The following is a 15,854-nucleotide window of genomic DNA, read 5'->3' as shown; positions in this document are numbered from 1 at the left end:
CCAACGTGCCAGCACGCATCGGTGGCGCGTGTACGTGCCACTTCGTTGCCGGCGTCTCTCTCATCATCATGACTGTTCATGTTGGCGGGGTATTCGAAATCCGCAACAGGTGGTTCCCCTACAAGAAAGTACAACCTTTGCGACATTGCACGGAGCAGCAGAAGGACTGACTGAGCTTTCACGCAGAGACGTTATCAAAAAGCGCAACTTATCGTCTCGTGAGGACCACAAGTAGAAGCACAAAGAAACGCCTTAATTAAACTTGTGCCGCTCTTCCATGTCTTTCCGTGTCACAATTATGCCTACCGCACTTGTTTCACTCTCTTGGCTTCCGACGCTGGAATGATATAACAAAGATTAAGTTTGAAGAGAGAGCTTGCAGAATGTCAAGGAAAATGCTGTAGTATTTCGGGCTATATCCGTGAAGCTTCTGCTTCACAAAAAAAAGATCGAAGTACTCACCACCTTGGGCTCCCGTAAAGGGACTTGTGAGGCCATAGACCGGCGTGGGGTCGCAGCGGCCTCTTCGTCGAAGAGACGTACAATGTGCGCAGCCTCATCAGCATGCAGACAGGAAGAACGCTAATGCCTTGTTCCTTGGAGAGCAGGGCACAGGCGGCCATAAGCCCACAGGCGGCAAGCCACAAGGCCAGTTTGCTGCTGGCCACGGCACAATGGAAGTCGGTGCACCTACAGAAACACAAATTCGAACCCGTTATCGTACGCGGTGGTAGAATATGGTTAGGCCCGAACATGAAATAGTCTTCTCGGAACAGCGCAAAGGGACGACGACGAGGTGTAGACTGGACACAGCGGGACATGTTGTGTCCCGTCAACACCTCGTCCCGTCAACATATAGACAGACGCGGACTTTCGTTACCCCATTCAGTTTGTGCCCGTTCATTGGTTAAATGAGTATTGTCAAGCGAGGGAAACCGTTATATTCGGCTTGAGGCAACAAATGTATAAGTGCGCATGTTCTCTGAGCACGCGCACTTAGTTCAGAACAGTGGAACAGCAGAGAAAATCAACTTAAGTCCAGCGTCTAGCCACAGCCTGAAGCTTCCCGTCAGGTTTTGGAAAAACCAGCGAAAAACACGAAGACACAAATCAAAGAAGGACAACCCGCTAGCTTTCTTTGACTTGTGTATTCGTGTTTTTCGCTTGGTTTTTCCTAGGCGTCAGAACGCTCCAACTGGCCCAGCAAGCCACACGTCCCGTCACGCTCACAGAAGTTTGTACTTACAACAACCATTCACATCAAGCACAAACTGTACATGTGTCCGCACACTTATTTTGGATCGACCTTGACAAGTAGTTTCAGGCACACTTTTTAAACCTAATTTTGTGGCACTTTTTAATTTCAAAGTCATTTAGATGTCCGCTGGCGTATAGCTACAGCTCCGCGTCCGCAGCAGGTGCGCCTCTCCTCCTTCCCTCCTCTCTCTCAACAGCAGCTGGCGCGCGCATGCGTCGTAGTCAGCCCGTTCGCTCCGTCGCGGTCTCGGCGTAACAGGTGCGTGATAGCAGCGCGGTGGGGCGTGGAAGGGCGCGCGCTGCTTGCGCGTGCGCGCTCTCCCCCCCCCCCCCCCCCCCCCCCCGTACTGCTCTCCCTCTACTGCGCGCGCTGCAAATATAAAGCGGCTAGCGGTCGCTCGTGCTTCAGTCACTGCGTTGCTCCTTCCTTCCTTGGTTGACGCTCGCTCCACCCTAACGCGACTTTACTCTCCTCTCTCTACCCCAAACCAACACCAACGAAACAACGACCCAACTACCCACCCTAACACGACTTTACGCGGCGTTAACGACACCCAATGCTCTGCATTTACTCGTGTTCCCCTCGCGGGAAGGCGCGGGAATTTTTTTATCTATACGCGCACTTTTCTGCGTTCGGATTGGTTAAAATGCTGCACGCAAGTCCGCCTGTGGCCTCCGAACAGAGACGGTGTTGCGTGTTCGATCGGTGCTGAATAATCGATCGTACACGGCGGGTAAGCCCCAAACGAAGACAATAGAACTGTGTAGGAGGGCGGAGAAACACTTGGACATCGACCGGCATAGATACCTCACCGCCATACAGGGTTCGGCCATAAGAACGCTCACCTTTGGTAGCACACGAACGACAGCAGAAGGAAAAGGCAGCAGAGAAGCTCAGCCCGGCCGACAATGCTCGACACCTGGACACAAGTGTGAGGGAGAAAGGGAGGAGAGAGGAGAAATGCGAATGGCACAGCCGATTTACAGGACGTGAAGTTCACGGGAAGCAACTCGTATAAATGAGTATTACGGCCACACTTTTCCGGCTGCAGGAGTTTCCCGCGAAAGGAATAAAAAAGGTTGTAAGCTTACAGCGATTATTTATTCTATAAGTTTCGGCTGCTCCTGTTGCAGCTATCATTGTCGTTTTTTCGCGTTTATGCTTTTACGCCTGACTGCCACTGTAAAATGATGTGGCGCTGCAAAGTCAACTTTAGTTGACTTCATAGAAATGTCAGCTTCCCGAGTGGGGTACGGATAGAGTCAAGCCGATCCTTTAAAAGCTTTTTGTCCCTGCTCCCGACATCGCTGAGAACGATGCTGAATAAAATATGATTTGATTTGAGTGTAGAAAAGGAGCAGAAAGGAGTATATAAAGTAATTTAAAAGGGGTATAAATGAAGCACAAAGGGAGTCTAAATTGTTGAATGCGCCTTGGTTTGCAGCAGAGCAAAACGAAGAGTAGAGGAAGAGTCACAAATACAGAATAAAGCTTGACTGAAATGTACTAATCTGGCATAGAATACTACCGCAAAAAGCGAAATTACCGCGCAGTCATAATTACCACGCAGTGTGCGCAGTCATAGATGCTTCCAGTTTGTCCACGGTGAATATAAATTCAAAAAAGTACTTTGCAACAACCTAGAATACCGTAATGACGTATTCTAGGTTATCAAACTCCTGTCTGTGGTTGTATCGCGCAGTTCAACGCATGTGACCCACTACTCAGTTTTGTAGTTATAGTGCGGAGCTGTAGCTAAGGATTAAAACTGGCAAAGGCACAAAATACTACCTGATTTTGTGGCAACTTGAGGAACCACCGAAATGGAGTAAATTTAGCTGGCATTAGGAAAAGGCGTGCGCTCAGTCTTCATAAACTGATGCCTGCTGAAGATTTTACAGCGCAGAACCAGACGCGGATTAAGACAAACTGTGATGCCTGCATATTTCATGCTTAAAGTAAATTTCTTTGTTCGAGGGCAGGCGAGACACACTCACAATAAAATTAACGCCACGCATTTGTCCGGTTGTCGTCACAGCTTCCGTAAAAATATGGCGAAGAATACGGCACTTTGATACGCAATTTTCTACGTAATGCGGATAAGGAGATGTTTATATCACCGCTTTTTGCTCTTTCCTTTGTGCTTAGAAGCATTTAAAAAACCGCAGTTGTAACCAGGACTAAACGGCGATACATCGCTTGCTGGCAGGTGCTGGCACTTTTGAATGATCACATTGGTCTTGCGGCGATTCCATTAAACCTGATATTGAATGCTTCGCTCTGATTACTTCATTTGAAACCAAGGCGGCTGATAGCGGCCGTATGGCCTGTGTGACGCCACATATAAGCACACAGAGAAAAAAATTGTGGGGCCTAAAAAGATGTCGTAGCATGAACACGTAAACGTTTCCTGGGCGAGTTTCCATTTTGCTTGATGTGGGTTAACAGGGAAATTTAGCTGGTCGTTTTGTGGTTACCTCATCTAAAAATCAGACACGAATAGTGACCTTGCAAATTTGTTTCACTAGCTGAACAAAACTCATGCATGTTAAAAATACCCTAGCAAGTTAAGGACACGTTCTGAAATTAAATCCGATAAATTAGATAACGTACACAATGTTCATGACAATGAGGTAGGGAGAATGTGTTTGAAAACGTCACATGCTTTAGCAACATACAACGACGTTATATTTACAGCATATTTAAGGTTTTTGTTTACAGCGTAATGCTTGTTTCAGTACCCCACGTACCCATATAACTTGCATCTTAAGTACAAGCTAGCATCACTATTCGCGAAATTCCTTCCCACAGTTCATTCATTGAATACCTATGCTCTACGTTCCAAGAACCAAGTACATCCAGAATTCTTCTAATTATGGCCCCCTGCAGACTGTGTGGAAGCCGAGGTTAAACTTCTCATCGGGACACTTACTGCATCATCAACACAGGCGGGGCTTGTACGCGTCCTTATCGGTAAATATAGAGGTGTCTTTCCGAGCACAGCCCTATCCTTTATGCATAGTGCGCATGTCGTCACGACTACGGTAGCAAGAAGAGCCCATTTTTAAAGCAATTATTTACACTGCTAGCGACACGAAACTCCAGCGGTCTGGTGTACCCAGAAAACTTCTCCGGCGCAAACTCCTGCCCATGCGCAAGAATAAAAAAATGGCCGCGTATCTGTTCCTTTCGTTGAAAATGTCGACAAAAGATGATAGTCCAGTCGGGCCCCTGCCAAATGAATGCCTCCATTATCTGTCCCACTCACCTCTCATGCTGTTCCTCTCCCGTGTCGTTCCTGTCAAGATTACACGCCAGAGGTTTGCTCAAGTCGATTTGAATTTACCGCATCCACTGCTCCACGTCGGGTGCCTCGATGCTAGCGCTGCCGCACGGCGTAGACGCGCGTGAATCCAGACACCCTACTACTATGTTCATCGCGGACCAAGTTGCCCTACTTCACGTGCGTTCCAAGCAGAACGTTGAACCAATCTAGTGGAACCTTTCGTTGCTGTTGCCGTTTGATTTCTTAAATTCCGCCAGGAGCGCTAGCAACAGCAGGCCGCTGTTTTCTGCAGTTGATGTAGTATTTAATTCACTATCGCAAAAACCAGGCATCCACAATTTTTTAAAATAAACACTGCATATACTACTTATTTATTGACTTTCTGCTTTATATTTGCGTACCGTCTTGTTCTTGTTCAACAATGTTGACATATATATGATCAGTGAAGCCGGATTTAGACGTTCAGATTTGGCTGTGGGTATATAAGAGTATTGCGCAGCTTCTGTTTCACATTGGCCGGTTTGCAGAATTGAGACAGACAGACAGACAGAAAGACATACCAAAGTTTCTGCGCGTAAGTAGCCCAAGAAAGACTATCGTCTTTAAAGGGACCCTGCAACACTTTCGCTAAACGCTTTTACTCTTTTCTTCTCGTCTGTAAGCACTGCGAAAGCTACAGTTATCGTCATCAGGGAGCGGCACAGCGTGATTTGCTCGTCGCACCAGATACGCCTTCCGTTTCTGAATTGTTTTTGCTTACAACGGGGAGAACGGGGCATAGAACGGGAAGCAAATGGGCTGGCTAGTTCATGTTTAAAAATGTAAAAAAAGTTGCTATCGAAAAGCGGGCATTGCTGCAACTGAAGGAAAACCGGTGGCCAACAACCGCTACACCGCTGTAATGACGTAGTTCGAGCGGTCGAAGAACGTCAGGACCGGGAAAGAGAGAACAATCTTTTGAGCGAGTTTGCAAGTTATCTGATGGGCATAGAGCAGTAATTTTTGGTTGAGGTACTTTGCGACCCCCTAATCTAAGTACTGGATGTGTTTGGTGAGTACGCTGTGCAAGCATTTAAGATTTCAAAAAAGTTGAAAGAACTGTTTCAGAGTCCCTTTAAAACAGGTTGTAGAGGAGTTAGGAATAAGAGGAGAGAGTGTGGCTGGGTTAACTCTGTCGCAGCAGTGCGCGCGCGCAGTAAGCTACCGCGCGACGCACAAATCAGGCGAGAGCGCCGGGCAGGGTCAGCCGGTGGTGCGGGAGGAGCAGCGTCAACGTGGAAAAGAAAAACACCAGCCGCAGGTTACTTGGAAATGGGTAGGGCACGCGTCATGCGCGCTTCCGAGGAGCAGGCAGCTTCCGATCAGCGGCGCCGTGAGCAGTAACGGGAACGAAAGAAAATCGCAGTACCCAGAGCTTATCATGAAAAAGTTTTTAACGGACCATTTTAGTAGCGACGCGCAGTTCAACAGCAGCCGCACGTTGCAGCGTCGCTGCGGCTTAACCGTCTGTACAGAGCGCATGAGCGCATTGCATGGACCCTGCAACATTTCATTCAAGATTTTTTTTACATCCTAAATGCTTGCAGAACGTAGTCACCCACCCAATACTTAGATTAGGGGGTCGCAAAGTACCTCAGCCCAAAATTACTGCGCTATGCCCATCAAATAACTTGTAAACTCGATCAAAAGATTTTTGTCTTTTTCCCGGTCTTGACGTTCTTCGACGCCTCGAATTACGTCACTAGGGCCATGTAGTGGCAGTTGGCCAGTTTTCCTTCAGTTGCAGCAATGAACGCTTTTCAATAGCAACTTAAAAAAAGCCACAAAAACAGAGCATAAATGGAATGCGTATCTGGTGCGACAAGGAAATCACGCAGTGCCCCTCCGTGCTGGCGATAACTGTAGCTTTCGCAGTGGTTCCTGACGCGAAGGAAAGGGTGAAAGCGCTTATCGAAAGTGTCGCAGGGTCCCTTTAAACTAATGCGTTTTCAGAAATCTGCCTGGGGCCGCGTTTCTCCAGATATTAACTTCAACACGCGTTACGCTCCAGTGCTGTCGTGAAACGGCTGAGAAGATTGAGTTTTTATTTAATTACGTGGCCCAGACCCTGGAATGAGAGAAACTGCACGTGACTAGGTAAAAAAAAAAGCTGTAGAGAAAATTGTCCTGCAAAGGAGAGCAAACTTTGAAGCACGACGGCAAGCGTGTAAAGCCGATGTTCGCCCGGATGTCGACTCCGATGAGTTGGTATCGATCCACTGTTGACAGAAGAAGAGCGAAGAGATAAACACGAGAACGGGAAGAAACGCACCGTGCAGCGCTGTTCGCCGTCGTGCTGTGTTGCCCTTTCCGCCCTCGTTCTGTCTGAAGTCATTTCGACTGAAGTTCTGTTTACAAATGTACGAAGAAAGTAAAACCTCACGGCTGCTACCAAAAGCATTGGTAACTCCCCTCTAAAGTGGTTGATTCCTCTGTCATAGGAATCCGTAAAACACGAATGTGGAACGTGCAGCGAAATATGCAGCTGAGCATGATTTGGGGGTCGGCGTTTCTCTTGTGTGTGTGCTTGACGAGCGACGTCCTGGTGGCGGGGTTTCCGTGACGGATATGACGTCAGTGAAATCTTTTATGTTTCATGTTAAAATGTTATGTTAACGCTTTCATGTTAAAATATAAAACCCAAAAACGACCAACCCTAAGTATAAGGTTCTCTTTAGTACCAAAGGTTGCTTCACCGCAAGAAGACCCTGTGTGCAGGGATGCACCCTTTACAGGCCACTTGCTTCGTTGAACTGGCGTCACTTCCGTGACGGATGTGACGTCAGCGAATTCTTGATGTATCTGGGAATAAAGCACTTTGGTGTAAAAATCAGTTTAAAGTAGTGCTCTCAGCGACGCCTGAAAATGCGCGACCTTTTTGTAGTGGAAACGACTCCTCACCATCTTCATATTCATTACCACATGATCACCCCCAAGACAAGAACATCGCTGCGAGGGAGAACAAAGAGAGCAACAAAGCAGTCTTTTTGTAGTGGCTTGACTGCAAATCAAAATGTAATTAGCTGAGATTCTATGTCCTCTGAGGTTGTCAAAGCTTGTGCAGACGGGCGCGTGGTTTTAACCATCAGTGTCTGGTGCCACCGTTTGTAATGTCGTACATCTTGTATTTCTCGCAAGGAAAGGGCTAATAGGTTCGTGCATGGATTGGAACAAGGAAGCCTGTTTCAGAAGTTCAAAGTAAAAAAAAAATGTTGTTGGTTCGTCTTCCATAGTAACCGAGAAAACACGAAAGTGAAATGTGCCTTCACAGGAGCAGTTGAATTTTTGTTGTGCATTAATATAAACTTGCACATCGCTATTTATATTTCATCGGTATGCCACCGTTATACGCATCAACGTTAGACAACACTGGATTGCACGTGCCTGAGCACTGCGTAAACCCGACTGAAACCACAGGCGCTCGCAAACCATCCGGGCGAACGAAACCAAACGGGTTGTCAGCGAATCGTTTTAATGAACACACGGTCCGCTGCAGCGAAAGGAGCAGCGGACCATGCCAGCAGCGCGACATTCGCACTTCGGCGTCGATCTTACTTCGCGGTCGTTGCCTTACAAAGCTTTTGCGCAGGTTACGCTGCGCGTCTCCTGTACAAGTAGGCGCTGGTATCGAGGTGCCAACTGTCGGGGCTCATTAGCGTCATGATGCACCACTTCGCTTCGGCTCTCCTAGACGGCAGCCCCATCTGAAGGGAAGGATATAAGGTGCGTTTGTCGTCGTGTTTACGCGTCTGTTCATTTGTTCGTTATCTGTCTGTTCGTCGTTGTTTGTCTGTTCGTTGCGGCGAAAGAGTTCGTGGTTCAAGTCACGGCGTGGCCGCGTCGAAAGAAGTTTTTCTGGCGATGTCATTCCCGTGACGGGTATGACTTCAGTTAGATTTTGGTGGAACCCGGCATAAAACACTTGCGTGTTAAAAAACCATGCTGCATACACCCATGCAGCCCGTACAAATGATTAAACAGCGAAGCTAAAACATGCGGCCGCTGTTTTAAGCGTGACACGTCGCCTACTCATTTCGAGGTTCGTGCGGGCGGGTTCCCCATTGCCACATTGACGTTGCTCCGCCCATTGTTGCTTGAGCGGTGCTTCACGCAGTAGCTCGCGTGAATGTCATGCATTCCAAAACGTTTTCCTTCTACTTGCCCTCATCAAAATCACAGCCACCGAAACGACCTTAAAAACGCTCCTCTATAAATTTCTCTCTTTCTGCATTCCTGGCTGTCGTACTGCTCTGGTAGCGGGGGGGATCGGGACACCAAAAAGGAAAAAATGATATCACGCACAGATCTGGCTTCACGTCACTTATACCGAAGTATCGGGTTGCGGAATGAAACAGATGTGACTTTTTAGTGAATGTCTTTTGATTTAGCTCAGACCACAAATCTCCCCTGGCAATACATTAGACACTAAAGGACCACGGAAAACAAAAAGAACCACCACTCACGGCCTCCGTGTGTAGAGGGTGCGCGGCAAACAGCGTCGCAGCCAAGCCCGCAGGCAGGGACTGCATCCTGACATCCGATTGGGCCACGGTTGCGACCAGCGCTGAGCATGCGCAGTGCAGCGCCACGTTGATGACGTGGTAGCCGCGCACCTGGAGACCGCTTGCGAGAAAATTCGCCCTGCGAAAAAGAAGGCATGAACTTAATTAAGGCATACGGTGGATAATCACAGTGGTCGTGGAGGTCACAGAAATTAAGGGGCTTTATTACAGACGATAGTCTTCCTTGTTCAACTTAAATGCATAAATTTTGGCCGGTCTCTATGTCTGTTTGTCTATGTGTCTGTGTGTCTGGGACTCTATTTAGCCACGTGGCTAAAGTGGAACAGAAACTGTGGAGTAGTCTTATTTATATACCGACATCCAAATCTAGCTTCCAAGTTCCGCTTGGAACGGACGTGGAGCAGGGCAACGTGGTTCTATAAACATTGCAGTTGGATGCCTCTGGTCGCGCGCAACTCCACCCTACCGTACTGCCGCACTGGCATCTGGAACAGTAGAACGCGGTAAATTTAAATTTACGTGAGCAAACCTCCAGCGTGTGATCTTGGGAGGAACGAGACGAGAGAACAACAGCATGACAGGTGAGCAGGAAAGAGATTAAGGGAGGCGTTTATATGGCAGGGGCAGGAGTCGACTATCGTCATTCGTTGACATTTGCAACGAAAGGAGCAGATACGTGGCGATTTTTTCCAGTGTTGCCCTTTGGAGTGCTTTATTGCCCTTTATTGTTTTCTTGGAATAGCGTTTCTTTGAAAGCTGTGCCGGGTGTCCTTCGACGGTTCTATCGGCGCTCAACTAAAGCGACGTCCACCCACCGGCGTTTCGCAAGAAGGAGGCCGCGTTTGGCAACACCTCGCCTTCCCTAACCTAACGGAAATTAAACATAGCCTAACGAACGGAAAGCAACATTTTAGAACACTGAAAGCTATTATAAGCCACCAAAAAATTTAATTCAAACTGAAGATGTAAAAACATCCAACTTATCTTTCTGGGAGAAAGATGGTTGAAACGCGAAGATTTCTTTGACACAAACGCAAATTCCACAGTCCAACCAGACGGCGTCAAAATACACGAGAACGCTCAGCTAACTAAATGTATGTTATGATTTTGTATCCATTAGTTTTTAATTGGGTCTTCTGAATATGCTGATTTGGTTAGCTCAGCGTTCTCGTTGATTTGTGCTTCCCATTGGTTAAGCTTCTACGCGCCATATGTGCTCGACTGCCGTGATCACCGTGCTATATGTGCGCTTTCATCATTATCATCATCAGCAGCAGCAGAATCACAATCATCATCATCTCTTAACCGTATGTCGCTAAACTTCATTAGTCTACCGCAATGCAACCTGTTATGCCTGTAAAACCTCCTATTGTATACGAGGTGTGTCATTGACGGGCTTTTCATGGAAACCCATTGTGGAGAGTTGACTTTCTTGCAGCAATTTTGGCATTCCTGCAGTGCGTCTTTCCGACACCGCCACAAGGAAAAGTTAGAAAGCTGCGCTTTAAAAAAACACAGTAGGAAAGAGCCGGACTCAACCACTGGAACCACCGCCCTAGGTATCAGGAAGCCAAGGCGGAACCTCTACACCACAGCTCCAGACGCTCTGCCCTCTGCCAGCCTATTTTAAAAGTTCGGATGTCGTCGGACGGCACTCTAACCATGGCTGCAACGTTGAGCTGGAACGCCGTCGGACTGCCCTCTAGGCATTGCATTCTTTGAAGACTACTAAAGGCTCCGTCAACTAGGCCCCACCGCCCTATGCATCAACAATTATCAACACGTCGTCGTGCCCGTTCAAGATTATTCGAGCAGTTAGCCAGCTTGCGAGCCGCGAATTAAAAAGCATTATGTGTTCTCCTGGTGTTCCTTATCAAGGATTTCTTCGTTGCTACGTCGCGTGCGTGTAATTCTGGTTTTACGAGCCTATTAGAACACATGTTCGCAGCTTCTCAATGGGTAGCTTGGAACAGTGTGTGGTCTGGTAAGCAATGATGGTAGAGAAAAGAAAGCGGAGAAAGAGACGCAAACACGAGGTGTCAGTCTTATGAACCAGGCTATTGGATCCGCTAGGGGCGCGTGTTCGTATTGGTGCCCACACGCAGTTTTAAGTGCGATGCACTTCTTAAGCGACCCTGAACCTGCGTCCACCGGCGATATCCTCATAGCATACCCACGTGGGGGATTGGCCAGGAATCTCCTCGTCTTCCTTGGCAACGGGGGGAGATGGGCGCGCGCTGCCTGGCCGCTGACATGGCACATACCCACGTGGGGGATTGGCCAGGAATCGGGCGTGAGAAGGGCTAATGCACTCGCTTAAAGGAGTACTGACACGAAATTTCAACGCTGAGATCCGCTCTAGCAATCAAGTACAACGACAACACAAATAGGTGTCTGTGAATAAATGCATCTTTCTTTCTTTGTAGTTGTGTGTGTGTGTGTGATCTCTCTTTCGCGAACATTACCAAACCGCGCAAATTCAACTCGTGCATTCGCACTTTCACATTCTTCCCCTCGGGGAAATGCGGGGAATTTTTTAAAGATAAAGCCTTATGGCGCCTCGTTGAGAAAAGTGTGCCGTTGTTCATGGCTGCATTGTTGGGTAATTACTGCCCGTGTTCACAAATGTAAAAGCACAACGAGAAACTTGAACTCAAACAACGCACACCAAATGTCATGTCACATACATATCCTCTCTCAGCAGATTCCAAGAAATTTCAAAATCTCCATCATACGGCACAGATACACTTCGCAAATGGTATTAACCTCCAGTGATTCCCAAGTGCCCCTACAGCAAAACACTCAAACCTCCGAATCTCCATAATCTCCTCGTCTGACAGCACACGAAATTTACAGAATACAGAACTCTCTTTCCCATTGCTCTGACCCCCCCCCCCCCCCCACCTTCTGTTGACTTAGCACATTGGAAGGACATACTATCATTCAAACTCCACCGCTCGCTATTAAGAGCGACTTTGTGGTATAGAGTTGGTGTACTCCGAAGCGGATGCTTTGCCTAAAAAAAAAAAAATATTCCGGACGCGTTTTGTGGTGCTCAGTGCTGAGGAACTCTAAGCTTCAGCCCTCTCCCTACACACCCAGTACCCATGCCAGGCCTATACCTCCCTTTGATCAGTAAATGGGCAACAGTAATACCAACCGCGTGCCAATCGATGCAATTTAGCCAAAATGGCAGAAGATGAACGCGAGCCCCTCGCTACTTTACAGCGCGCCCCTCGTGGCTTTATCGCGCGCAAGAGAATGCCGCAAGTGACAGCTTTCGGAGTGACTCGCGCCGCGTCTTGTGATAGAAAGCGCTTCGACGAAAAGGCTGGTTTGGGCGTGTTAGCAGGACATGGCAAAGATTGGAAACGCTAAGACAACAAGGACGATCACCAAGATTTGTTGCTGGACTAATTGGTCGGGTACTTGAAAATCCATGAGAATAACGCAAAAAGGACGCTCGTCCTGTTGTCTTAATTCTTTCGTGTGGCGTCCTTTTTAAGCAATTTTTATGGCTTTCCAAGCAACAAGGACAAGCGAGTGTGTGTGTACATAGCGCCTTGTGTGTGCCTACGCACTTATCCTTGTGTTAGCACTTCCAATCTTTGCGCTTGGACGTCGGGTTAGTTTGGGCGTCAGCAAAACGGGGTCTGCCACGCAAGTACCGCAAGAAGGCCGCAGCGCGGCAGAGGGAGCTCAACGCCACGATGTTGGCGATATTCCAATGGTGTCGTTGCCTCTTAACCAACTGACGCACGGAAACACCATGTAGCAGTGCGAAACTCTTTCACAAATGACGCAGACAAAGTTGGAAGGCGTTCATATTTGAGGAACGTGAACACACTCTCACAAGTCCCCGTAGGTTGCCTTCAGCACAGCGCCCCACAATGACCAATCGAAGTGGCCTAGTGAGAAAATTCGGCGATTGAGGACGCCCAACATACGGTTTGACTAAAAATAGTGCATGTGGGCTGGATCAACACAAAAGACGTGCAAGGGGCTTTGCATTGCGCGATGTCCCAGCGCAGAAGCCCTTTTTCAATCAAAATTAGATGCTCGGTCATGTCATTCGTCAGATTCGCACAATGGGCTACCTCCATTAGCAATTCTGGAACATTGTGGCGAGGACGTTTTACGAGCACTTCTTAGGGTGTAGTGTGTGCTGCTTAGTTCACGTGAGAAATATTTCTTTTAGGGGCGAAGCACCTTAAGGCCGAGGCCTGTCCGTTCGGCGTCTGGCGTCCTTGCTCAGGGCACGGCACCGTGTAAATCAAAACATCTGTTAACAAAGGGTACACAAAAGGTTAACAACAACAAAATACAAGGTTTACTAACGGTTAGAGAGAAAGAGAGAGAGAGAGAGAGACATAGATAGATAGATAGATAGATAGATAGATAGATAGATAGATAGATAGATAGATAGATAGATAGATAGATAGATAGATAGATAGATAGATAGATAGATAGATAGATAGATAGATAAAGAGAGAGAGAGAGAGAGAGCTCATGGAGAACCGTGCTGCGCATGCGCGAGGGGTATTTTATTGGATTGGATTGAAATGGATTGGATTGGATTGGATTAGATTAGATTGAACTGGATTGGATTAGATTGAATTGGATTAGATTGTATTCGATTGGAAATCGTTTTAGCAGCAGTAAGCACTCTCACGGGTGATTTACGGCAAGAAAGATCACCAGTGCTTCGCGCACACGTCATGATTCACTTCGTGGAGATGCGTGATTTTTTTATTACATACTTCGAAGGAAGGAGGGAAGGATTTAGACGAAAGGCAGGAAAATTAACCTTGCTAGAGACTAGTTTGCTATCCTGCACGAGGGAACGGAAACTTTTCTCCATTACATACTGTGGACCATTGAAGGTCCACGCAGGGTAGGCGATTACATAGTAAACAAAGCAAGAAATACAATGCGAACATGAATGCAGTGAAGCAAGGCAACAAACACCACTGCGAACGATACGTGACATTTTTAAGGGAATTCCATTCAGCTATTGTACGAGGGAATACAGAAAATTTAAGTGTGTCAGTTCTAGCGAAATACGGTGTTAGGAAACGAACATGGAGATGTCGCGTTTGTCGGGTCATTAAAGGGGATAGATACGATGTGACGTACATGGTAATTGGATTGTTAACAAGTTGCGCGGGAAAGTTCAGGCGGAATGTTTTCCTTCGTAGCTGAAGGGATGGGACATTGTTAGCTTGCATAAAGTCAGGGGGAAATGTAGGAAATCTACGCAATACTCAGGTAATAGTACGAAAAATGCGCCAACTCTATCGTGCTAGGCGGTATTCTCATTGAAAATCTGATCATTCGTAAAGAAGAATTTCTGGACAAAGTTACGGCCACTAGGGTAACTATATTTTGCTTAATTGCAATGTAAATATGAAAATTCATACGCGGATGAACTAGAATGCTATTGTAGCTAAGTGGTAGAACTTTTTCTTTGGGTAGAATGGCCTAAAACACATTGCTGGGCTAATTTTATGGCCCAAGGTGACGTTCATAGCGTACCCTTTTAAAATAAAGTCTGAAGGAGTGTGTGATGTAGACAAAGGTCATAAAAACTGTTATTAACTGCTCCATATAACCTGTGTAATCCCATAGAGGCATCGAATTACCGGTAACGGACGGACGGACGCACGGAAACATTTTTCAGCGGGGTTGCACCTGTTAATGCTGTTGTCCCAGGATATAGTTGATATTGCACCCCGGTACGAGCAGAGGTTCGAACGCTTCAAATTTTTTTGAAGTTTGTTGGGAGTTATAAATCTGCCGGAGCACCTTATAAGCAGACGTTTTTCACGCGCGCGAAGACGATCCATCACCCGTGATTGCCGAGGGCGCGGCGTGCACCGCGAATTTTTGAAAATCTGTTCTCTCTGTCATTTTGCTTCCCTCGACGGTCTCAGGAATCCGCCTCATAAGGCGCCATAGCAATAACGGGACACCGCCCCGCCGCCAGTGCTTCAAGATAGGAAGAGCAGATATAAAAGAATGCTCTGCAAAACTTTACCGAAGCTTCTAACTCTTGACTCGAATGTGTGCCCGGGGCGGCCGGGATAAATATTTTGGCTCATTCTTCAAGTCTTTAACCAGTTTGCCGAGTGCGAGATTTATGGACATATTAGAACTTGAAAAATAAAGCTTCATTCGAAAGTTCAGGATGAAGTCTTGGGTGCTCCACCGAGCAATATCTCGGCAATCGGTGGGGGAAAAACAAAACTGCTCCAGAAAGGTTATATCGCGGATACTCTCGCGGGGGAGTCACCGGGGATTAATAAAGGCGCATGAATAAGACAAGAACGGGGCGTATTCGCTCGCTAAGGTAGACGGTACATTTTTACATGTCGCGTCCTCAGCGACCTTGTTGAGAAAAGGGTTAACTGTAATGGTTTCGTCAGGTTAAGCGGTTTTTCCAAATATTTTTTATATCGGGCGGCAAATGGAGTGGAAACCACCACGATGACTCAGTGTGTAAAGCGTTAGAGATGTAGGCAAGAAGTGAAAGCGCCCGCGTGTCGAGATTTCGGCGTACGTTAAAGATCATCAGGTTGTCAATATTAATCTGGGGACTTCCACTGCGGCGTGCGTCATAGCGTAGGTGTAGCATCGGAGTGTGAAACCCTGCGATCAATCAATCAATCAATCAATCAATCAATCAATCAATCAATCAATCAATCAATCAATCAATCAATCAATCAATCAATCAATCAATCAATCAATC

At 47.1% G+C, this 15,854-nt stretch overlaps 1 protein-coding gene across 1 annotated transcript in view; it reads right to left on the bottom strand.

Annotated features, from left to right (window-relative positions):
- The window catches only part of LOC144162514 (protein O-mannosyl-transferase TMTC1-like), a 162,733-nt gene that overhangs the window by 84,104 nt on the left and 62,775 nt on the right, over positions 1-15,854 (bottom strand). The window contains exons 2-4 of the mRNA XM_077693076.1: positions 9,047-9,224; positions 2,104-2,177; positions 463-690 (exon numbers count right to left, since the gene is read on the bottom strand). Of these exons, the coding sequence (XP_077549202.1) occupies positions 463-690; positions 2,104-2,177; positions 9,047-9,224 (480 nt within the window). The remainder of the gene's footprint in view (positions 1-462; positions 691-2,103; positions 2,178-9,046; positions 9,225-15,854) is intronic.

Source organism: Haemaphysalis longicornis, unplaced genomic scaffold (genome assembly GCF_048455015.1).
Source record: "Haemaphysalis longicornis isolate Haplotype H1 unplaced genomic scaffold, Haemaphysalis longicornis Haplotype H1 scaffold_12, whole genome shotgun sequence".
Classification (NCBI taxonomy): Eukaryota; Metazoa; Arthropoda; class Arachnida; order Ixodida; family Ixodidae; genus Haemaphysalis; species Haemaphysalis longicornis.
The sequence above is the reverse complement of the archived record's forward strand: the minus strand, read 5'-3'. Positions and strand labels throughout refer to the sequence as shown.